General features: G+C 37.0%; 1 protein-coding gene across 1 annotated transcript in view; it reads left to right on the top strand.

Moving 5' to 3' along the window:
• Positions 1-17,960, top strand: part of LOC306852456 (unconventional myosin-Id-like) — a 66,615-nt gene extending 48,655 nt beyond the window's left edge. The window contains exon 22 of the mRNA XM_079389309.1: positions 15,359-17,960. Coding sequence (XP_079245435.1) covers positions 15,359-15,515 — 157 coding nt within the window. The 3' untranslated portion in view covers positions 15,516-17,960. The remainder of the gene's footprint in view (positions 1-15,358) is intronic.
• Positions 17,961-18,719: the final 759 nt, after the last annotated feature.

Genomic DNA, 18,719 nt, shown 5'->3' with positions numbered 1-18,719 from the left:
AAATGCCAGCAATTTGATCAGCACCAACGTTAGTAAAATGTGTTGAATGATTCATTTGAATACTCTTCTCCCATAAATTTTGCGTCTTGAAAGGGAAACTCCTAAAAATGCATATTCAATAAGTTCAGCTGCAAAAATAACTGTGTCCACACCTTTTCAGTGCTAATTCATCACTGCGCATCTTTAGTAAATCCTGACAGTACTATTTTAATGCCAAAAGATGGTTTGTGTTAGTAAAACTGGTCCTAAGTTTTCCATCTAATAATTATATTTTATTTTTATTTCAGCTTAATTTCAAATAACAAAAATGTTTTAATAGTTTTATTTTTTAACTAAATTCAGTATGCATTTCTCAATATTTGTGAATTTTTTATGTATTCCTCATGCATATGAATGAGAATTATTTTGGGGGAAAAAGCTTCCCCAATCATTGTACAGTAGTTGCATGGAAAATAGAGCTAATACATTTCTCATAAATACTCTGGTTGGATTCCTTAGAAAAAAAGAGAACGTCATGCAGATTTTGAATAGAGCTGTGCATTAATGGTAAATAAATATCATGATAAATATTGATGTCTTTATAATATGGGGGAAAAAATATTAATGATCATTATTGATGTTAGATTATTAATGATTTTGGCCATATAGCCCAGCCTAAATTTTGAATGACATCAGGGTAAGTAATTAATAATAGAATTGCAATTTTTTAGCTATCCCTTTAAAATGCTGTCTATGGAGGCTCAATATTTCTTTCATCCTTCCCTACTTTCTCTACTTTTCTCTACTTCCCTTCTTTCTTTTCCAGTGTAGAGATGTAGGAGATTAAATATTTAAGGTTGTGTGACTGCAGCTCTATTTTTAACCGGGCTCTTCTTTGTTGACATGCACAGCACACAGGAAGCACTGCACCTCTTTCTCTGTACAGAGGGAATACCTCAGCGCTCCAGCCACCCCTCCTGCCTTGAAGCATTATTCAAAGAATTTCAAACTACAGCCCGACATATACACACCCACACATACCCAGTCCAACATGCGCACACACTCACACACATCTGTCTGCATCACTGTAGCTGTCACTCAAGCTGTCACAGATATCAAGGAGCGCTTCACTCATGCACTAAACAGAACGTGTGAAGACCCAGGTCAGGATTAGCTAGACTATTTCGAGTCTTGAGGTTCTGTTGACTACTTTGTTGCAGCAAGAAAAGTCCCCAGTCTCCATTATTAGCCTATGTAACGCTTTCAAAAGAGGAATTCCACTGTGAGATGCCAACGCCAGTGTGTTTGTGTAATCTGTTTAAATTGGGCTCGAAACAAAGGTGTTGGTGTCAGCTCAGCTAGTGTCTCATCTGAATGAGGACCCTTGTCTCTATTGATCACTGTGGCTTGAACTAAAAGGCCCTGTGAAATTAAATGAAAGAGTTCTCTACAGGAATTCATTAAGTCTGTCTCCTTTTAACACTTCTCTGAAGGAATGAATGGTGCCTTTTTGACTCAAATCCTGTTTCAAAGCTCCTGGGAGAGTAAGCAGGAGTTTGGAAGTCTGAGTGAGTGTTATTTCTGAACCTCTGACATCATTATAGCGTTAAGGATGTGGGGTCAAAGACTTGTGCTTCAGGCAAACTAATGGGGGGCTTTGCATCTTCCTGTGACTGTAATTATATATTGACATGCATGTAGAAGGTCAATGGGTCATTGAAAAACTCGTTGACAGTAATCACTTACTAATATTAAATCAACCTTTCAGGTTTGATTTTCTTTTGGCTTCAGGGCTTCGCTTTATTGCTTCCTTGTGCTGCTAAAAATCCAGATGATCAATCTTTTCTCTCTTTTTTTACTCTCTCAACTAAGCAAAATCACATGCCATTAATCTCTATTGATTCCAACTTGCTCTTTGATAGCTTTCTGTGTGCTTAATACCCAGAGTGCTTCAGAATGACCCTCATGCCCTCGCTAACAAAACTGGGCCAGATTCCAAACTGCACTTCTCTGTAATGCTGTTAATGTGCAGTGCTGCAAACGAGTGGAGACAAAGAGTCTGAACGTGCGTGTTTGTGTGTGTGTGAGTGAGAGAGAGGGAATTTACAGCAATACCCATAGTGGTCCAGCATTATTTCTGAGTTTGATACCTAATTGCTATGGGCATGATGGGATAGGGATGTTCTGGCCACTTTCATACTACCCCTTTTAGTGGCAAGTAACAATCACACCCCAGTTTTATTTCTTATTTATCTAAACTATGATGTATATTAACATGCTGTAGTGTATTTAGATTTTATTTAATGTTTTCAGAAGACATGTACTTAATTCATTAATAGAGATATTTTGATTTAAACTATACCGAAAAATGGCTTGGTTTTTTTCTAGATCAGCATTTTAGAATGATTTCTGAAGGATCACGTGACACTGAAGACTGGAGGAATGGCTGCTGAAAATCCAGCTGTCATCACAGGAATAAATTACATTTTAAAATGCATGCTTGCTATATAAATATATATATATATATATATATATATATATATATATATATAATTTTTTTCCCACTTTCACTGCCTCTTCTCACAGCGTCTCAAATGTTTGTATTCACACCTTTTTAGGGTTAACCATATTGTTAGTACAGAAAACACAAAATATAACAATAATAATAGTGTTTTTCCAGACTGTTTTTCACTGTTCATTCTTTATAAATCAAGAGTAGAGTTTAGAGCAGACGCATAAGTGAATTTCCTCCATTGATGGGATCAAATTTCTAATTCCAAAGATGCTTGCTGGCTTAAGTGTGTGTTATAGCGTCAGTGTAATGAGAAGCAGGCATGATACAGCATAGAGCTGGGACAAGAAGCTGCTCTGTGCCTAATGTGCTGGATTACAAATGCACACAATAATGTGAATGTTTTTTCAGGCCTCATTAGTCTGTTTGCCAGCGACTTTGTGTCGAGTTGCTGGCTGCAATCATTGTGTCCTTCAGCAAGGTCGTCCTTCATGCTGAACGCTTTTCCAGGCTCCAAATGGTCAAGTTTAGACCCCTCTCATTTATCCCTCTAGTTCTCTCATTTTTCTTTTACTTATTCTGTTTTGTCCGCCATTATTTCTCTCAGGCTCCACTAGTTCTCTTTCTCATTCTATCTGTTTCTTTTTTCCTCTGTATTTCTCACCTCACCTCACTCTCGCTGCTGCAGATGCAGTTCCCATAGCAACTAGACGATCTATGTCTGTCTGATATTTAGTCCATTTGTTGGCCTGCCAGTTTAGAATACTAATGAGTGAAAGAGAGAGCGAGGATTCTCTAAATAGCTCCATTTGCCTACCCTTTCAAGGTAAAGGCTGCTATGAATTGCCTGTTGCAGTGATTATACTGAAATTCGTATGTAAATTAGTCGCTTACAGTAGCCCGCAGAGGGAAAACTCATTCCATCCTATCCGAGCGAAACGAAAAAGCGGTAATTCTAAATCTTTGATGTGCTTACATGCACATGTCTACTCTCTGCATTTGTTTATTAGTTAAGTATAAATTCAGGTTCCACTTTCCTTTTGATTTTTACTCAGTTTGCAGGTTAAAGGAATATGGAACCTTGATGCTACACTATCAATAGAAAATAAATATTTATTATAGTATTTCTGTGTATTTACTCTACTGCTTAAAAGTGAGGAGTTGATACATTTTTTAATGTTTTGAAAGAAGACTCTTTTGTTCACCGAGGCTGCATTCATTTAATCAACAATAAAGTAAAATCCGTAGCTTGGTGAAAATATTATTATTACAATTAAAAATAGCTGTTTTCTGTTATAATATATTTTAAATAATGTCACATGATCCTTTAAAAATCAGCTTGTTTGGTACACAAGAAATATTTCTTCTTCTTATTATTATTATTATTATTATTATCAATGTTGAAAACAGTTTTGCTGCTTAATATTTTTGTGGAAACTGTGCTACTTTTTACAGGATACACTTTACTTAAAGGCTTGTATGTATATTGTATTATAAAAGTAGTTTTAATGCATTAATTATGCCTTGTAATATACCTTATAATGCATTGTACAATCTCATGAATAATTGTAACCACAGTTAATACATTATAACACTATCAATTCATTGTTACACTATGCATCATAAAAATGAGGTTATAATTATTTACAACAAGACATTATGAATAATTATATAATGCGTTAAAACCTTTAATAACTCTTTATAATGCATTTATTTAAAATAGAAATCTTCTGTCACGTTATAAATGTGATTTTACTCTCACTTTTGATTAATTTAATGCGACCTTCCTGAATTAAGTATTAGTTTAATTCCTAAAAAAAAACAAAAAACATACTGACTCCAAACATTTGAACGATTGTGCATATTAACATACTATGTATTAAGTTTATTTTAACCATTTTCACATTGTTTTAAAAAAAAAATATATATATATAGTATATTACCTATATAGTAGATTACCTACATATATAATAAAATACCTATATAGTACAGTAACCTTTAATTTATTATTACTATATTTTGTTTGGGTATTGTCATTATGGTAAAGCTGTAGCAACCGCCATTATTCTCATGTGCCTCGTCCAGCATTTCACCATCCAGTCCAATAGGTGGTGCAACAACAACTCCAGACATAAGCAATTAAACACTAAATGCTGCCAGGCACAACATAGCAATCAATCACAACAATTAATTAGCACCGATGCAGCATTACCAGCTCCATGAATGAACACAGCATTCGAAAACACAAGCTCATGGAAGAAACTTGACCACCGGGGTCACTGTTGGACAATGTTTCTTCAAAATAAGTTATTAGTGACAGAATTCATTCAGTATTCACATTTATCTCATTTTATTTTTGTACTACCAGCTACTTTGTTATTAGAATTTAAACATCCGATATGTACAGTACATTGTTGTTCAGTGCTATTTATTTATGAGCTGGGTGTGTTTGGTGTGTTTAGTCATCCTGAACTGAACTGCTGTAGAGAAGGGCTTAGCTGAAGAACAGGTTGGGGGATTTATATGGCTGTTGGAGTGTAGGTGGATGGTATGATATTTTGCTTGTTCATTTGAATTGGAGTGAATCTGACCTACTTTTTCCTGTGCTAGCTCTGCATTGCCGCGTCTCTCTCTCTCTCGCACGGCTCCACCCCCACTGCCCTTGTGTCTTACATTCTTTTACTCTCTGCGTTCCAACCAGCCCGAGATGTGATGATGGGAGGATGCTTCGCTGGCTCATGTACAACCCCCCTTCTCTCCGTCTGTGTGACTCTTGGGCACCTGCTCAGTATCTAATGTCTCCAAGCCATTTTACCTCCCGTTCAATTTCTTTACAATCCTCTCATTTCTTCTAACTGAACATAATCCAGTGCTTATACATTTATGCATGTTGCTGTCTTTACCACCACTACCATAATTACAGTTTCTGTCTTTGTAATTGCTACTATTATTGTTACTATTACTAATACAGTTCCACTTCCTATTTCTACTGCTGCTATTATGACTACTATTTCTATTACTGCTACAGTATCACTCAATAATGCAGTGATTATTGTTATTTTTTGCCACTTGAATATATAGTATTATATTGTACGTTATAATGTTGTATAGTATTTAAAGTTTTTTTTTTAATTACACACATAAAGTTGAATTTCTAATTCAATTCAAATTAAAAATTTCTGAATTTTCAAATTCTGGTATTAAATTGGAATTTAAAAGCATGCACAATTTTGGACAAGACTAATAGACAGTTTAAATAGACAGTAGGTTTTTTGTTGCGTCTACTCATATTAGTTGTTTGAGGTGATGTTTAAGGGAGGGACAGTTTCCTTCTAGAGAGTTTGCTTGATTGAAAATCTATGTAGTGCAGGATTTAGCATCCATACTTGAGTTTTCCAGAGAAGAATGCATTTTAAATTTGTATGTTTTCCAAGTAATGTGTATATTTGTCATGTATAGTCATTTTTGTCTAAGCTATTAAAAAAAAAAAAAAAAAAAAAAAAAAAAAAAAAAAAAAAACTTTTATTCAGCTAGGTCAAAAGTTACAATAATTTACAAACTTGAATCATGTTGAAATAATTAATTAACTAGTTGATTTAAAAAAAAAAACTGTTTTTCCCAACTTTGTTTATTGGAGAATCCTTAAAAAGTGGTTATATTGGTTTCCACAAAAATATTAGACAGCACAACTGTTATCACATTAATAAAAAAATAATAATAATAGTAATAAATGTTTATTGAGGACAAAATCAGCATATTGCAATGATTTCCGAAGGGTTTTGTAACACCAAAATTTTGGAATATAATACAATAAAAAAAATTATAAATTTAAATGTAGATTTATTTTAAATTGTAATAATGTTTCATAATATTACTGTTTTTAGTTGTAATGCATCGTATTACTGTTTTCATTATTTTTAATAAAATAGATGCAACCTTGGTCAGCATAAGGCGCTTTTTTCAAAAGCATTGTCTTACCGAACCCCCAAACTTTTGAATGGTAGTGTATGTGAATACACTAGTCAGAGAAATAGCTTTGTGAATCATTTGTTACTCTCTGACTTGGGTTTGGAGTTAGATCTGAGATCACTTATAGCCTATCCTTATTCAGTCTCTCCATTCCACTCTTTTATACCCCCAGTCTATCCGCTCTTCTTTACATCTCTGGTCTTTTATTACCCAAACTCTTTCAGTTGTTACATACATTGACTCTCCTGCAGTGATCCTCTGCTGAGGCTCTGCTCTGTGCTTTGATGTTCAGACACTGATGAATGACAGTAAGGAGCTTTATGGCATTATCTGGAGGTTTGGTAAGTCATGCTTGACTCCAGCAACAGCCTCTTGCTGAAAATGAAATGCTAGGCTGTCCTTGCTACCTGCCACGCTCTGAGAAATCTGCATTAACACTATTGATTTACAACTATTAGGCCATTATATACAGTGGGGGGATTATTTGATCCCCTGCTGATTTTGTACGTTTGCCCACTGACAAAGAAATGATCAGTCTATAATTTTAATGGAAGGTTTATTTGAACAGTGAGAGACAGAATAACAACAACAAAAAATCCAGAAAAACGCATTTCAAAAAAGTTATAAATTGATTTGCATTTTAAAGAGTGAAATAAGTATTTGATCCCCCTATCAATCAGCAAGATTTCTGGCTCCCAGGTGTCTTTTATACAGGTAAGGAGCTGAGATTAGGAGCACTCTGTTAAAGGGATTGCGCCTAATATCAGTTTATCTGTATTAAAGACACCTGTCCACAGAAGCAATCAATCAATCAATCAGATTCCAAACTCTCCACCATGGCCAAGACCAAAGAGCTGTCCAAGGACAAGATTGTAGACCTACACAAGGCTGGAATGGGCTACAAGACCATCGCAACGCAGCTTGGTGAGAAGGTGACAACAGTTGGTGCAGTTATTTGCAAATGGAAGAAACACAAAATAACTGTCAATCTCCCTCGGTCTGGGGCTCCATGCAACTCCTCGCCTTGTGGAGTTTCAATGATCATGTGAACGGTGAGGAATCAGCCCAGAACTACATGGGAGGATCTTGTCAATGATCTCAAGGCAGCTGGGACCATAGTCACCAAGAAAACAATTGGTAACACACTACGCCGTGAAGGACTGAAATCCTGCAGCACCCAAGGTCCCCCTGCTCAAGAAAGCACATGTACAGGCCCGTCTGAAGTTTGCCAATTAACATCTGAATGATTCAGAGGAGAACTGGGTGAAAGTGTTGTGGTCAGATGAGACCAAAATCCAGCTCTTTGGCATCAACTCGACTCGCCGTATTTGGAGGAGGAGGAATGCTGCCTATGACCCCAAGAACACCATCCCCACTGTCAAACACGGAGGTGGAAACATTATGCTTTGGGGTGTTTTTCTGCTAAGGGGACAGGACAACTGGGCATTGAAGCCAACCAGGGCATTGAAAATGGGTCGTGGATGGGTATTCCAGCATGACAATGACCCAAAACACATGGCCAAGGCAACAAAGAAGTGGCTCAAGAAGAAGCACATTAAGGTCCTGGAGTGGCCTAGCCAGTCTCCAGACCTTAATCCCATAGAAAATCTGTGGAGGGAGCTGAAGGTTCGAGTTGCCAAACGTCAGTCTCGAAACCTTAATGACTTGGAGAGGATCTGCAAAGAGGAGTGTGGAAAAATCCCTCCTGAGATGTGTGCAAACCTGGTGGCCAACTACAAGAAACGTCTGACCTCTATGATTGCCAACAAGGGTTTTGCCACCAAGTACTAAGTCATGTTTTGCGAAGGGGTCAAATACTTATTTGACTCATTAAAATGCAAATCAATTGATAGCTTTTTTGAAATGTGTTTTCCTGCATTTTTTGTTGCTATTCTGTCTCTCACTGTTAAAATAAACCTACCATTAAAATTATAGACTGATCATTTCTTTGTCAGTGAGCAAACATACAAAATCAGCAGGGGCTCAAATATTTTTTTTCCCCACTGTAATATCAACATGTCAATTTTTTATAAAGTGTCTCTCAATACCAGTCAGGATTTTTAAAAAGAGTTTTAAAGTCTTGTCCCAAAAAAATGTCATTTTGATTTTGCAGCTCTCTTGGGATTTCTTTCAGGAAGTGACATTGTCTCCTCAGTAGCCAACAGGGCAGATAACAATGGGTGACGGATGTATAAAGTGTGCTGATTTTCATGGGGCATCTGTCCCATTGTATTGTGACCACTGAAGAACAGATTGTGTACTGTGAATCGGTGAATGGTTTACCTCACCCTTCGCAGAGAAAGTCTGAAAGATGTTCAAATTATTAGGTCCATACTGCACCCACACCTGCTGTTCATCAGAATCAATTCTATTAAAGATACGATTCATTCTAAACGTTCAGCACAGGTAATCTCTGGTCCACTTTGATCCCTGTGAACTCTCAAGAGGAAGTTTGTCTGTCTGCAAATATACTGCTATTAATATTAGTGCTGCCGGTAATTTCAGTTCCTGGTAACCTGACGGGAACACTGAGGTCTGTCTTTAGTCAAGGAGTAGATCTGCAGATGTCATGCAGATATACCACAGGAGGTATGGAGCAACTTCCTGCTTTGATCTGATCTGAGTCTTCAAAATTACTTACTTTTTTTTTACTTTTACTTTACTTTTACTTTACTTTACTTAAGTAAGTAAAAAATTACTTACATATTAGTGTCATGCTGATTCAGTTATATTAACTCTTTGATGCGTTTAAAAATATGATTTAAGCTTCAAATCATCGGGATGTACAATAGGAAATATCGAGCAGCTTCCTGCTTTGATCTGATGTGAGTCTTCAAAATTACTTACATTACATATTAGAGTAATGCTGATTAATTTATAATAACTCTTTAAAGGGGTCATCGGATGCCCATTTTGCACAAGTTGATATGATTCTTTAGGGTCTTAATTAAAAGTCTATAATGTACTTTGGTTAAAATTTCTCAATGGTAGTGTAAAAAACACCTTTTTAAATCTGTCAAAATCAGCTCTGTTTTTAACAAGCCATTATAGCCCATGTTGCTGTAAATGCTAATGAGCTCTGCTCACCCCACCCCTCTCTTCCACGGAGTGACAAGGAGTAATGTTTGCTTTAGCTGCGAAACTGGTTAACTAGTACATTATTAGGAAAGGTGATTTGCAAAGATTCATAAAAAACCTTTATACTAACTTCTTATATATGTGAGGCTGGATCACGAATGATTCGCACGAACATAGACGCATTTAGGCAGATTGGGGATCGGTGCATTCACTTCAAAGCGAAAGTAATGTTAAAGGGTTCATATGATGCGACGTCAAGTTTTCCTTTCTCTTTGGAGTGTTACAAGCTGATTGTGCATAGATAAGATCCCTGAAGTTGCAAAGACTGAAGTCTCAAAACCACAGAGATATTCTATGTCAGAGTTAAGACTCTGCCACACCCCCCTAAAATGGCTCATTCAAACACACCCCCACATGTCTATGTCACGATGTGGAAATATTTGTGTAATGCCGCCCAAATGTTCACGCAAAGAAAGAAGGCGTAGTTTCAGTAACCGCAGTAGTGTTGATGAAGCCATGACGACACTGTGTGTTTCTAGGCGAAAGCAAAAGCACTTTATTTGGCCTTTCCGAAAGTAGATGCATTTAGGAATCATTAAGATTACTTACAACAGAACAGCAATGCATTTTATGGACGACCGTTTCGTGAACCTAGGAGAGGAGGTAATTCTGATTTTGCTATGACAATCTGGCGCTTCTGAATCAACGACTGTAAGTATGTTTTGTTATTAGTGTAAGTATTTGCTATTGACTGTTCAAATGCAGAGTTTTGCGTATCGTGTGTGTGTGTGTGTGAGAGAGAGAGAAAGAGAGAGAGAGAGAGAGATGGCGCTTTTCCACTGCATGGTACAGCACGGTACGGTTCAGTACAGCTCACTTTTGGGGGGTTTTCCACTGGGAACAGTACTTGGTACCTGGCACTTTTTTTTTAGTACCACCTCGGCCGAGGTTCCAAGCGAGCCGTACCGTTACCAAAACCTGATATGTAAACTCTGCTGATCACTGATTGACTGGAGAAAGTCGTCACTGCCTGCGTCATTGAACTTTCTGCGCGAGACACAATATTCCCGCTAGATTTAAATCGGCACACCCAGCGAAGGATCGAACGCAACTGTTTTGAATGAGCACACCTTTTTTTAAACAACCAAAAAATGGCTGTGTCGTTCGTCTGTTGAGGAAGTACAGGGGATCCTCTCATTGATAGCTGAGGAGCGGATCCAGCAAGAGCATGATGGAGCGACGTGGAATTAGTCATGGCAGTAGAGGGGGCAAAACTATAATGACACGTGAAGAATCCCGCCGCTCTAAAGCGGTACTAAACTGCAGTGGAAACGCAAACCGAGCTGAACTGAGCCGTGTAGTGCCATTCTGAACCGTGTCAAGCCGAGTAGTACCACACAGTGGAAAGGCGCCAAGAGAGAGACAGGGTCACATCACAGTGGAGTCAGCTTTCTTAACCGCGGCTTGTGTGCAAACACATACAAGCTTCATCACTGTGCCTGTCACGCGACTGTTCCCCTTTCGGGCTTAAACTGATGGTAAAACTAAGGACATTATTAACTGTCTTTACATTTATTTTGAAAGATGAAGCTCGCGATTATGGAAAGGGGCGTTACATTTCCGTCGAGTGCTTGCAGTGTTCGGCCAATCACAATGCAGTGTGCCAGTTGGCCAATCAGAGCAGACTGCGCTTGTCGGAAAGAGGGACTTTGTAGAAAACGACGCCTTTGAGAGAGCCGGGGAATAGAGGACCTACAATAATGTACAGTATTTGAAAAATAATGTGTTTTTTGAACATTAAAGCATGTCAACATATTCTGTTACACCAAATACACAAATTAATGATCTTTAAAAAAGCATCATATGACCCCTTTAATCAGATGTCAGGAGTAAATGACGACTGCAATAATCATTGTTACATCCAACAACAAAGCACCTCGATCGCTTAATCAGAGACATCTCGTCTTCCCCTGCACCGAGTCGACAGCTCAGCTCACTCAGGGTGGGTCTAAGGTAAGACGGACTTGTCAATCAACTATCGTGAGAGCGGTCTGTACAGAACTACGGCATTCAGACAGGACTCTCAGCCTGATTTGAGAAAGGGGATTTTAAAATAGCGATTTAAAAAAAAAACACTGGGTGGATTTTTATCATTATAGGATGGATGTGTACACACACTTCCAACACACATTTATGTTCAAAAAACTTGAAAAGTGAATTTTGCATCCGATCACCCTTTAATGCATGTTAAAATACATTTGAACCTGTCAGAGTGTAATATGTTCAAATCATCTTGATTGTTTTGACCTTTGACCCTTAGCTACAGTATATTATATACAGGTTTTAAATATAATATATACATTATGTTAAATATAATAACATATACATTATACATTTTACTTTCTATATTATTATTATTGACAATAAACTCTTAAAATATATTTTGTTAAGAAACAGGTTGTCAATGATCATTTTATTCAAATTTTTTTAACTTTTATGATTCATAGATTTATTTCTATTTATAGAATTCATGCATAAAAGAATTCAGTAATAATTTGTTCCGTACTGTAATGAAACCAGTTAATTTAGATGTTAACACGTAAAAACGCATTATTACTGCCCCCCCCCCCCCCCCCCCCCCCCCCCCTGCAGGCCTGGTCTCTCTGTCGGCCATTGTTTCCTCTTTTGCACTCTCATTTTCACTTACATGCTCATCCCTCTATCTTTTTCCCCTCCTCGCTCTTTCTCCTCCTTCCCTCTTTTGTATTCATGCCCGCTGTTCTCCAGCTTTGATCAATATTTCTTCTTGTTAAGCCTTTTCTCCCTGTGCTTCTAAATGACCTACTTTGTAATCTCCTCCTTAACAGCTCTCTTTAAAATTGTGAAAAAGAGCAAAGACAGTGAAGCCCTGCCACTGATCTGATACATATTAGAAGCTAAAGCTTCTGCTTGTGTTTGATAAATATTAGTTTTAGAAGGCGGGCTTTACTGCAAGACAGATTTGAGGAAGCTGAATAATTATATTTCATACAGTAATCTGTCTACTTGGCTTCTTCATCATCAGTGCTGGTGCTTCAATGAATGTCATGCTCCTTTTGGATGGATTTCACACATTGAAAATGAACTAAATGCCAATGAAAATCAAATGTAGCAAAGCTTAATTGTTCATTAATCAATGTGGTATAATTTGATTTGTTGTAGTCCATATTTTGAATTTAGGGATCATGGTTAAAAAATCATTTCCACAATCACAAGCTGTGCTCCCTATCCCTCTTTACTGTAGGACAAGATTTAATAATAGCAACCTCAAAAAGGTGCTTCCAGCCTGAGGAAGTTAGTGTGTGTGTGTGTGTACGCGTGTGCATGTGTGTGTGTACACGTGTGCGTGTGTGTGTGTATGCGCGAAAGAGAGAGAGTAAGGGTGAGAGACCTGCACACATGAGGTAACGCCATGTGTGATAACACCATGTGAGGAAAGCAGTGCAGTCAGATTATCGGGGTGGGGCATATAAAGCAAAGGATGCTGGGATGCTGCCTCTCTACTCTGAAGTGCACAGCAAGCATAATACTTTTTAGCTTTTTTTTTTTTTTTGAGGATGTGAAGACGCATTAGCCCAAGGGCATATCTTCTATTTTGGGAGGTGGGGTGTGACTGTGTTGCAGACACACATTCATTCATCTCTCCTCCCACTTTCCCTCTTTCCTTGACCCACTAAATCTACTACAGCCAAATTGCTTTGCAGATAAATACAGATGCAGAATAGTGATCATAAGAGACTGTTAGCTCTCTGAACCTCAGCTGCATCTGCTGGTCTGGCAATGGAGGCTCAGTTAAGAAAATCCTGCTTTTGGCCTGCTGGTGTAACTTTCTGATGTAGGTGCACACTGAGAAAGAGGGAAGGAGAAAATATTTATTTAAGTTTAATTGCTCTATAGGGTTTATTTTTATGACACATACTCAAAAAGAAAAACATTAAAAGTCCAGATAAACCAACTCAATATTGATGGACTTTTTTATTTTTAAGTGGTCCCATATATTTAGACACATAAATTATGCTTTCAATTTATGAATTTCATTTAATTAAATAAAAACTTAGGGAATTTGTGATTATAATATAATTGTTTAAATGAAAACAATAACATTTATTATAATATTTATTATATATTATATTTATTGTAATAGGGCTCGGATGACAAAAAAAAAGTTTGGGAATACCTCAAATATAATATTAAAGCAGATGGCATCTACAAATACATGTTGCTGGATGTTTTCAGAACAAATTAGCTCCCTAACAATTAACCACAGGTGTTGTATATTATGGTATTATATATAGTCTTTTTCTAACTGTGTGTGCATGTATATACTGTATGTCTGTATATATTAATTTTAGATAAAATGTTTTTGATACATATACATACATAACATTTGTTTTAAATAATGCACTTTAAATATCGTTTTTAAATATAACAAACGTATTTTTGTGCAATACTTTCTTGAAACGTATGCATTGGAAATGCCATTAGTTTAAAATGTTGTTATATAATGAAAAACATAGTTTAAAATGTTGTTATATAATGCAATTATATATACTTTTAAATGTGATTGGAGTGCCAAAAATGCCTGTTAGTGTAATTTTTATTTATCCTAGAAAATTTCTGTTCATAACTGTTGAATTGCACAATTATGTGTGAGAATACAGATAGGCCTACATACAGACACAGTCATGATGCTGTCTGGCACTAGATACTCCTTCTATTCTGGGTAGCACAGCAGGCCTCAAAGGTGGCGAGTCAGTTGGCGTGAAGGGCACAGGCACAGGGGAGAGGAGGGCTGGAAAGAATTGATTTTCCAGTGGGCCATGCGGAGCTGTCTGCTCCCCAGCACTGTGTGAGAGAGTCGGGCTCACAGAGAGATACTTAGTATGGGGAAATCTACAGTTTTCATTCCTTTCCATTTCCCTGCTGCTAAAATCAAAACTCAACTACACCTCAAGCCATTCATCGACTAACCTTTCATTGCTGCCTCAAAAAGAAGCTGAGGGAGTTGTATACTATATACACTGAGTAAATCCAGGGTTTTCCAACCCTTTGTGAATGATAGGAGAGATTGATGCTGGTTGAGACAATCTGTTGACTGACTGGAGCAGCCCTACCACATGACGGGGTTCATTGGGTTGCCATAGAAACGTCTGGCGCAGCAATCTGCTAGTACGGTAACTTATGGAGCCAGAGCTTTATAACGGGGAGTTTATCATCTGCAGGATTTATTTAGAAAGCTGCCTGGTGAAGGTCACTCTTCTGAGTGGCTCATTGTAACTCAGATTTTTTTTAATTTATTTTTTTTCAAGAAAACAAGTGAAAAGTGGAAGCGCATCTTTGCTTAACACAATGCTTTAAGTGTCGATTGAGCCTAATGTGTACTGAACCCAGAATATTATAATATAATTTAATGTTCAATATGGCTTCATCAAAAGAGCTTTCTGATATAATGTGAGGCTATATATGTATAAATGGAGCTAATAAGTTTGCTGCGTGTAACAAGGCTTTTAGCGGTTGGATCTATTGACTTCAACTGCAAAGTGTGTGTGATACAGCTGAACTTTTATATTTCCATTTACCCCTCTAAAAACACAACCTCTCTCTCTCTCAGCCAATTACTCTTGTGCTTCATTGATCCCTTCAGCGAGACAGTCTGGCATAAAATGCCTATCCACCCAGAACAAACCAACCAGATGCAACAAGCACACAGAGCTCTGTCGACCAAAACAAAAACAAGAGCATATGGAATATTTCAGTGACTCTCTCTCTTTCTGTTTCTAGTGAGAAGAGGAAGCTGCAGGTGAACATTATCAGTCCCATTCACTGCAGTATGAATGGAAGGAAGTGCACTGTCGTTGTGGAAACCAAGATCAACCAATCACAGCCAGACTTCACCAAGAGCCGATCAGGATACATTCTCTCAGTGCCAGGCAACTAGAAGACCAGGGATCCCAAAACGGCCCCTTTAAAAGGACATTGACAGCAGGGTATCTATTTTGTGCTAGTCCAAACCTTTGAGTTGAACCTCAGAAATGAAGCCATACCACATTTGTCTGAATACAGGCGAGAAAGAATATTTAATTAAAAAAAAAAAAGTTTGTTCCTAAATTCCAAACTTCACTTTAGATTATTCTCAAGATGACAAGGAGGTAGTGATATAGACCCTCAAAGAAGATTTACCAAACTCGGCGCTGTTTATTTATTAAACATTAAAACCAAATGAAGAGCAATCATAAATTTAATATTTATTAGGAACAGGATATGCAGGATTTTAAAAGTATCTAACTTGTGTTTTGAGGTTTTTCCTTCAAAGGGGATTTAGTTGGTTTTTGATCACTGCGTCATGTGGGATGAAGAATAGATCTGCTTGTGTCCCCACGTATTGCACAGATCATAAGCAGTCCTGCTGTTGCTGCTGAATTGTTTTGGATGTTCTTGAGCGGGATGTGTTGATCATATCCTTAAACTCATTAACTGCTCCGAGAGGAGCGTTAAACTATCATAATTTAAACCATTCTCTTTTTCTGCATATAGCTGGTCATTTATAGCACATATCTTGAATACAAAAACGTCATATTGGATATAGCTTATATAATGTACTGTATGCACTATATATAATGTAGGTAGGATGAGAGCTGTCATTTATTCACATATTTCCTGATCTTAGAGTAGAATCAGACGGGGCGACACAGAGCAGGAGGTGATGGTGGTGATATGTTATTTTCTGTTGCCATTTTTTAAATAATAGACCTTGTCGCCGATAGTAGTCCCTTTAGTTCTTCACTCACCATCACTGGTTTAAAGCCAAAAAAAAAAGATTCAACCACTTCTGTGATGATAAAGCCATTAAAAAGACGCTCTCTCATGTTTACAATGACTGAGTTCAAAGTAGTCGCCATTTTACATGAGCTAAAAATGCATGTCACCAAAAAAGGACAGGCAACCAATTGTTCCATTAGGGTCCAATTTTACTTCTGTCAGCTAGTTCTACCTAGTCATATTTCAATATTTTGTCAATATTAACACTGCAAACAGCTAGGGTTGATATTACAAACTTTGCACATCTATGTGTGTAAATGTGTTCAAATAAGTGAGAAAGAGAGCAGTATTGATTCATAGAACAAAATCAACAGAGTTCTGAGAGGAAACTCCCAAGATGTCTGACCCAGTTTGAAGCTGAAACTGCTGTTCTTTGTTCCTGAGGTGTTTTCATAAATCTTTTTTTCCATAATTGTTTCATTGTTTTGTTCATGGCTTCTAGAAAGAGATATTTTTTATCAGTTAATTAGGATCGCTTCTGGTGGCCAAAAATATCACTAAGCTCCCATCACGGGGTGGAATTAAAATATGGGAATGTGCATTCTATAGTGAGCTGTGGGCCACGGCTACTGATCCGTCCAAGTCAGACTATCACTGAACGCTGATCACATAATCTCCAATTTTCTTCGCTGATCATGTCTGCTTCAAACAGGTGCACACTCTCTCATCTTCTTTCCCAGTCCCTGTATTCTCTCTTGACTATTAGCCTGGATTGTAAAGTGTGTCAGTAAAAGAATGCACATAGTGTATAGTACTTTAGGAGGATAAAAGTCAGATGATCTGATCCAGTTGCTGCTCACCAGTTCTTATAAACAAGGAATTGCAATAAATGGACTTACAGCAATTTCTAAAAGTTGTCAAGGTCTGTTTTTCTTGAATCAAACACTATTGTATATTAGACATTTGTTGGCCCTCAGTAGAAAAATACTGACAGTGTGCGAATGCTCTTTTATCTTGATAAAAGGAGTTATGTGATTGTTCAGTTGCATAAGATCCAACACATTTTGTGGAGAGAGCAGTCTGTTTTGTTCTGGCAGAGAACGTCATATGATATGTGATCATTATATAATATAAAGTCATTTCTTTCTTTCTTGTCGTGAACCCCAGTGATTCTGTTTAAGTGCCGAATAATTCCAGTTCCCAGGTAAAATTCTTTTACGTTCTTTGTTGTAATTGTACCTATTCATCTTGGTTAATATTAAAGATTTAGTCTGATCCGATCAAATAATGTGCCTACTTTTATACTTCTGTTATTTAATTAATATATTTTAAATGATGTTTTAAATTTTGAAAAGATGGACCAAATCAAAAAGGAAATCCAGTTTATACAGTGTTTTTCTTTAAGAGTAACTTTTTTCAAATGTATATTAATGCAATAACCTGTGTATTTAGTAATGAAAATTATTATATGGAAACCAAACAACTATACTTTTAAACCGTTATATTGCTTAGAAACCTTTTACTGTTTTGTTTTGTTTTTTAATTAAATAAATGCTGTAGCAAATATCTGCTCCTGAAAATAAACATGCCCTTGAAGTGTCTGCTCCAAGGCTTTTGCTCCATCACACTGATATACTGTCATTATTTCATTGATTTGCCACACACTTCTATTATTCCAGGGTGAGTTGATGACGTCAGTTGAACCTGTCAATCTTTTCTGTTGTGGGCATGGTTACAGCAGATCCACTTACAGCAATGGTGAGGTATCATGGTTCACAATGTTCATTCTCATACATGGGTATTTTAATGCTTGTTCTTGAGTTCATGGCAGACATGTAGCTTATGTATGATTTTATAGCCTAATTTATAATTATAAAATTATAATTCATTACTGTACTGGATTAAAATGCAGAACACATTACCATGAATGAATGGCGAGGCTACAGGCGGGTGCCACTGGTGCACCCCATCAAAGCTATTAATTGTGTGGAAAATAAAATGATACTACAAAATAAGATAAAGACATTCACATAGCCTACCATTTCGTGCCTGTAATAAATCTGCTTGGCCCTCGAGAATCAATATTCGCTATTTCAGCGGATGCAGCATTCGGCCATGTCGATTCCCTCAGATAATTCATATGTATCGTGCAGTTTTTCCTCACTTAGTCTGTCTTTTTTTTTTTTGGATGTGTATTTGTATTCATAGCTGGGTAGATTACTTACAAATTGTAATCCGTTGCTGATTCCAAATTACGTGGCAAAATTTGTAATCAGTAACGTAAACTATTAGCCTGCATTACACATTTTAGTTAATATAATCAGATTACATTTTGATAAGGCCTACTTTTAGATTACTTTTGAACCAACTCGTTTATCACATT

The sequence above is a fragment of the Barbus barbus genome (genome assembly GCF_936440315.1).
Source record: "Barbus barbus genome assembly, chromosome: 32".
Classification (NCBI taxonomy): Eukaryota; Metazoa; Chordata; class Actinopteri; order Cypriniformes; family Cyprinidae; genus Barbus; species Barbus barbus.
This window is presented reverse-complemented; position numbering and strand designations above follow the sequence as displayed.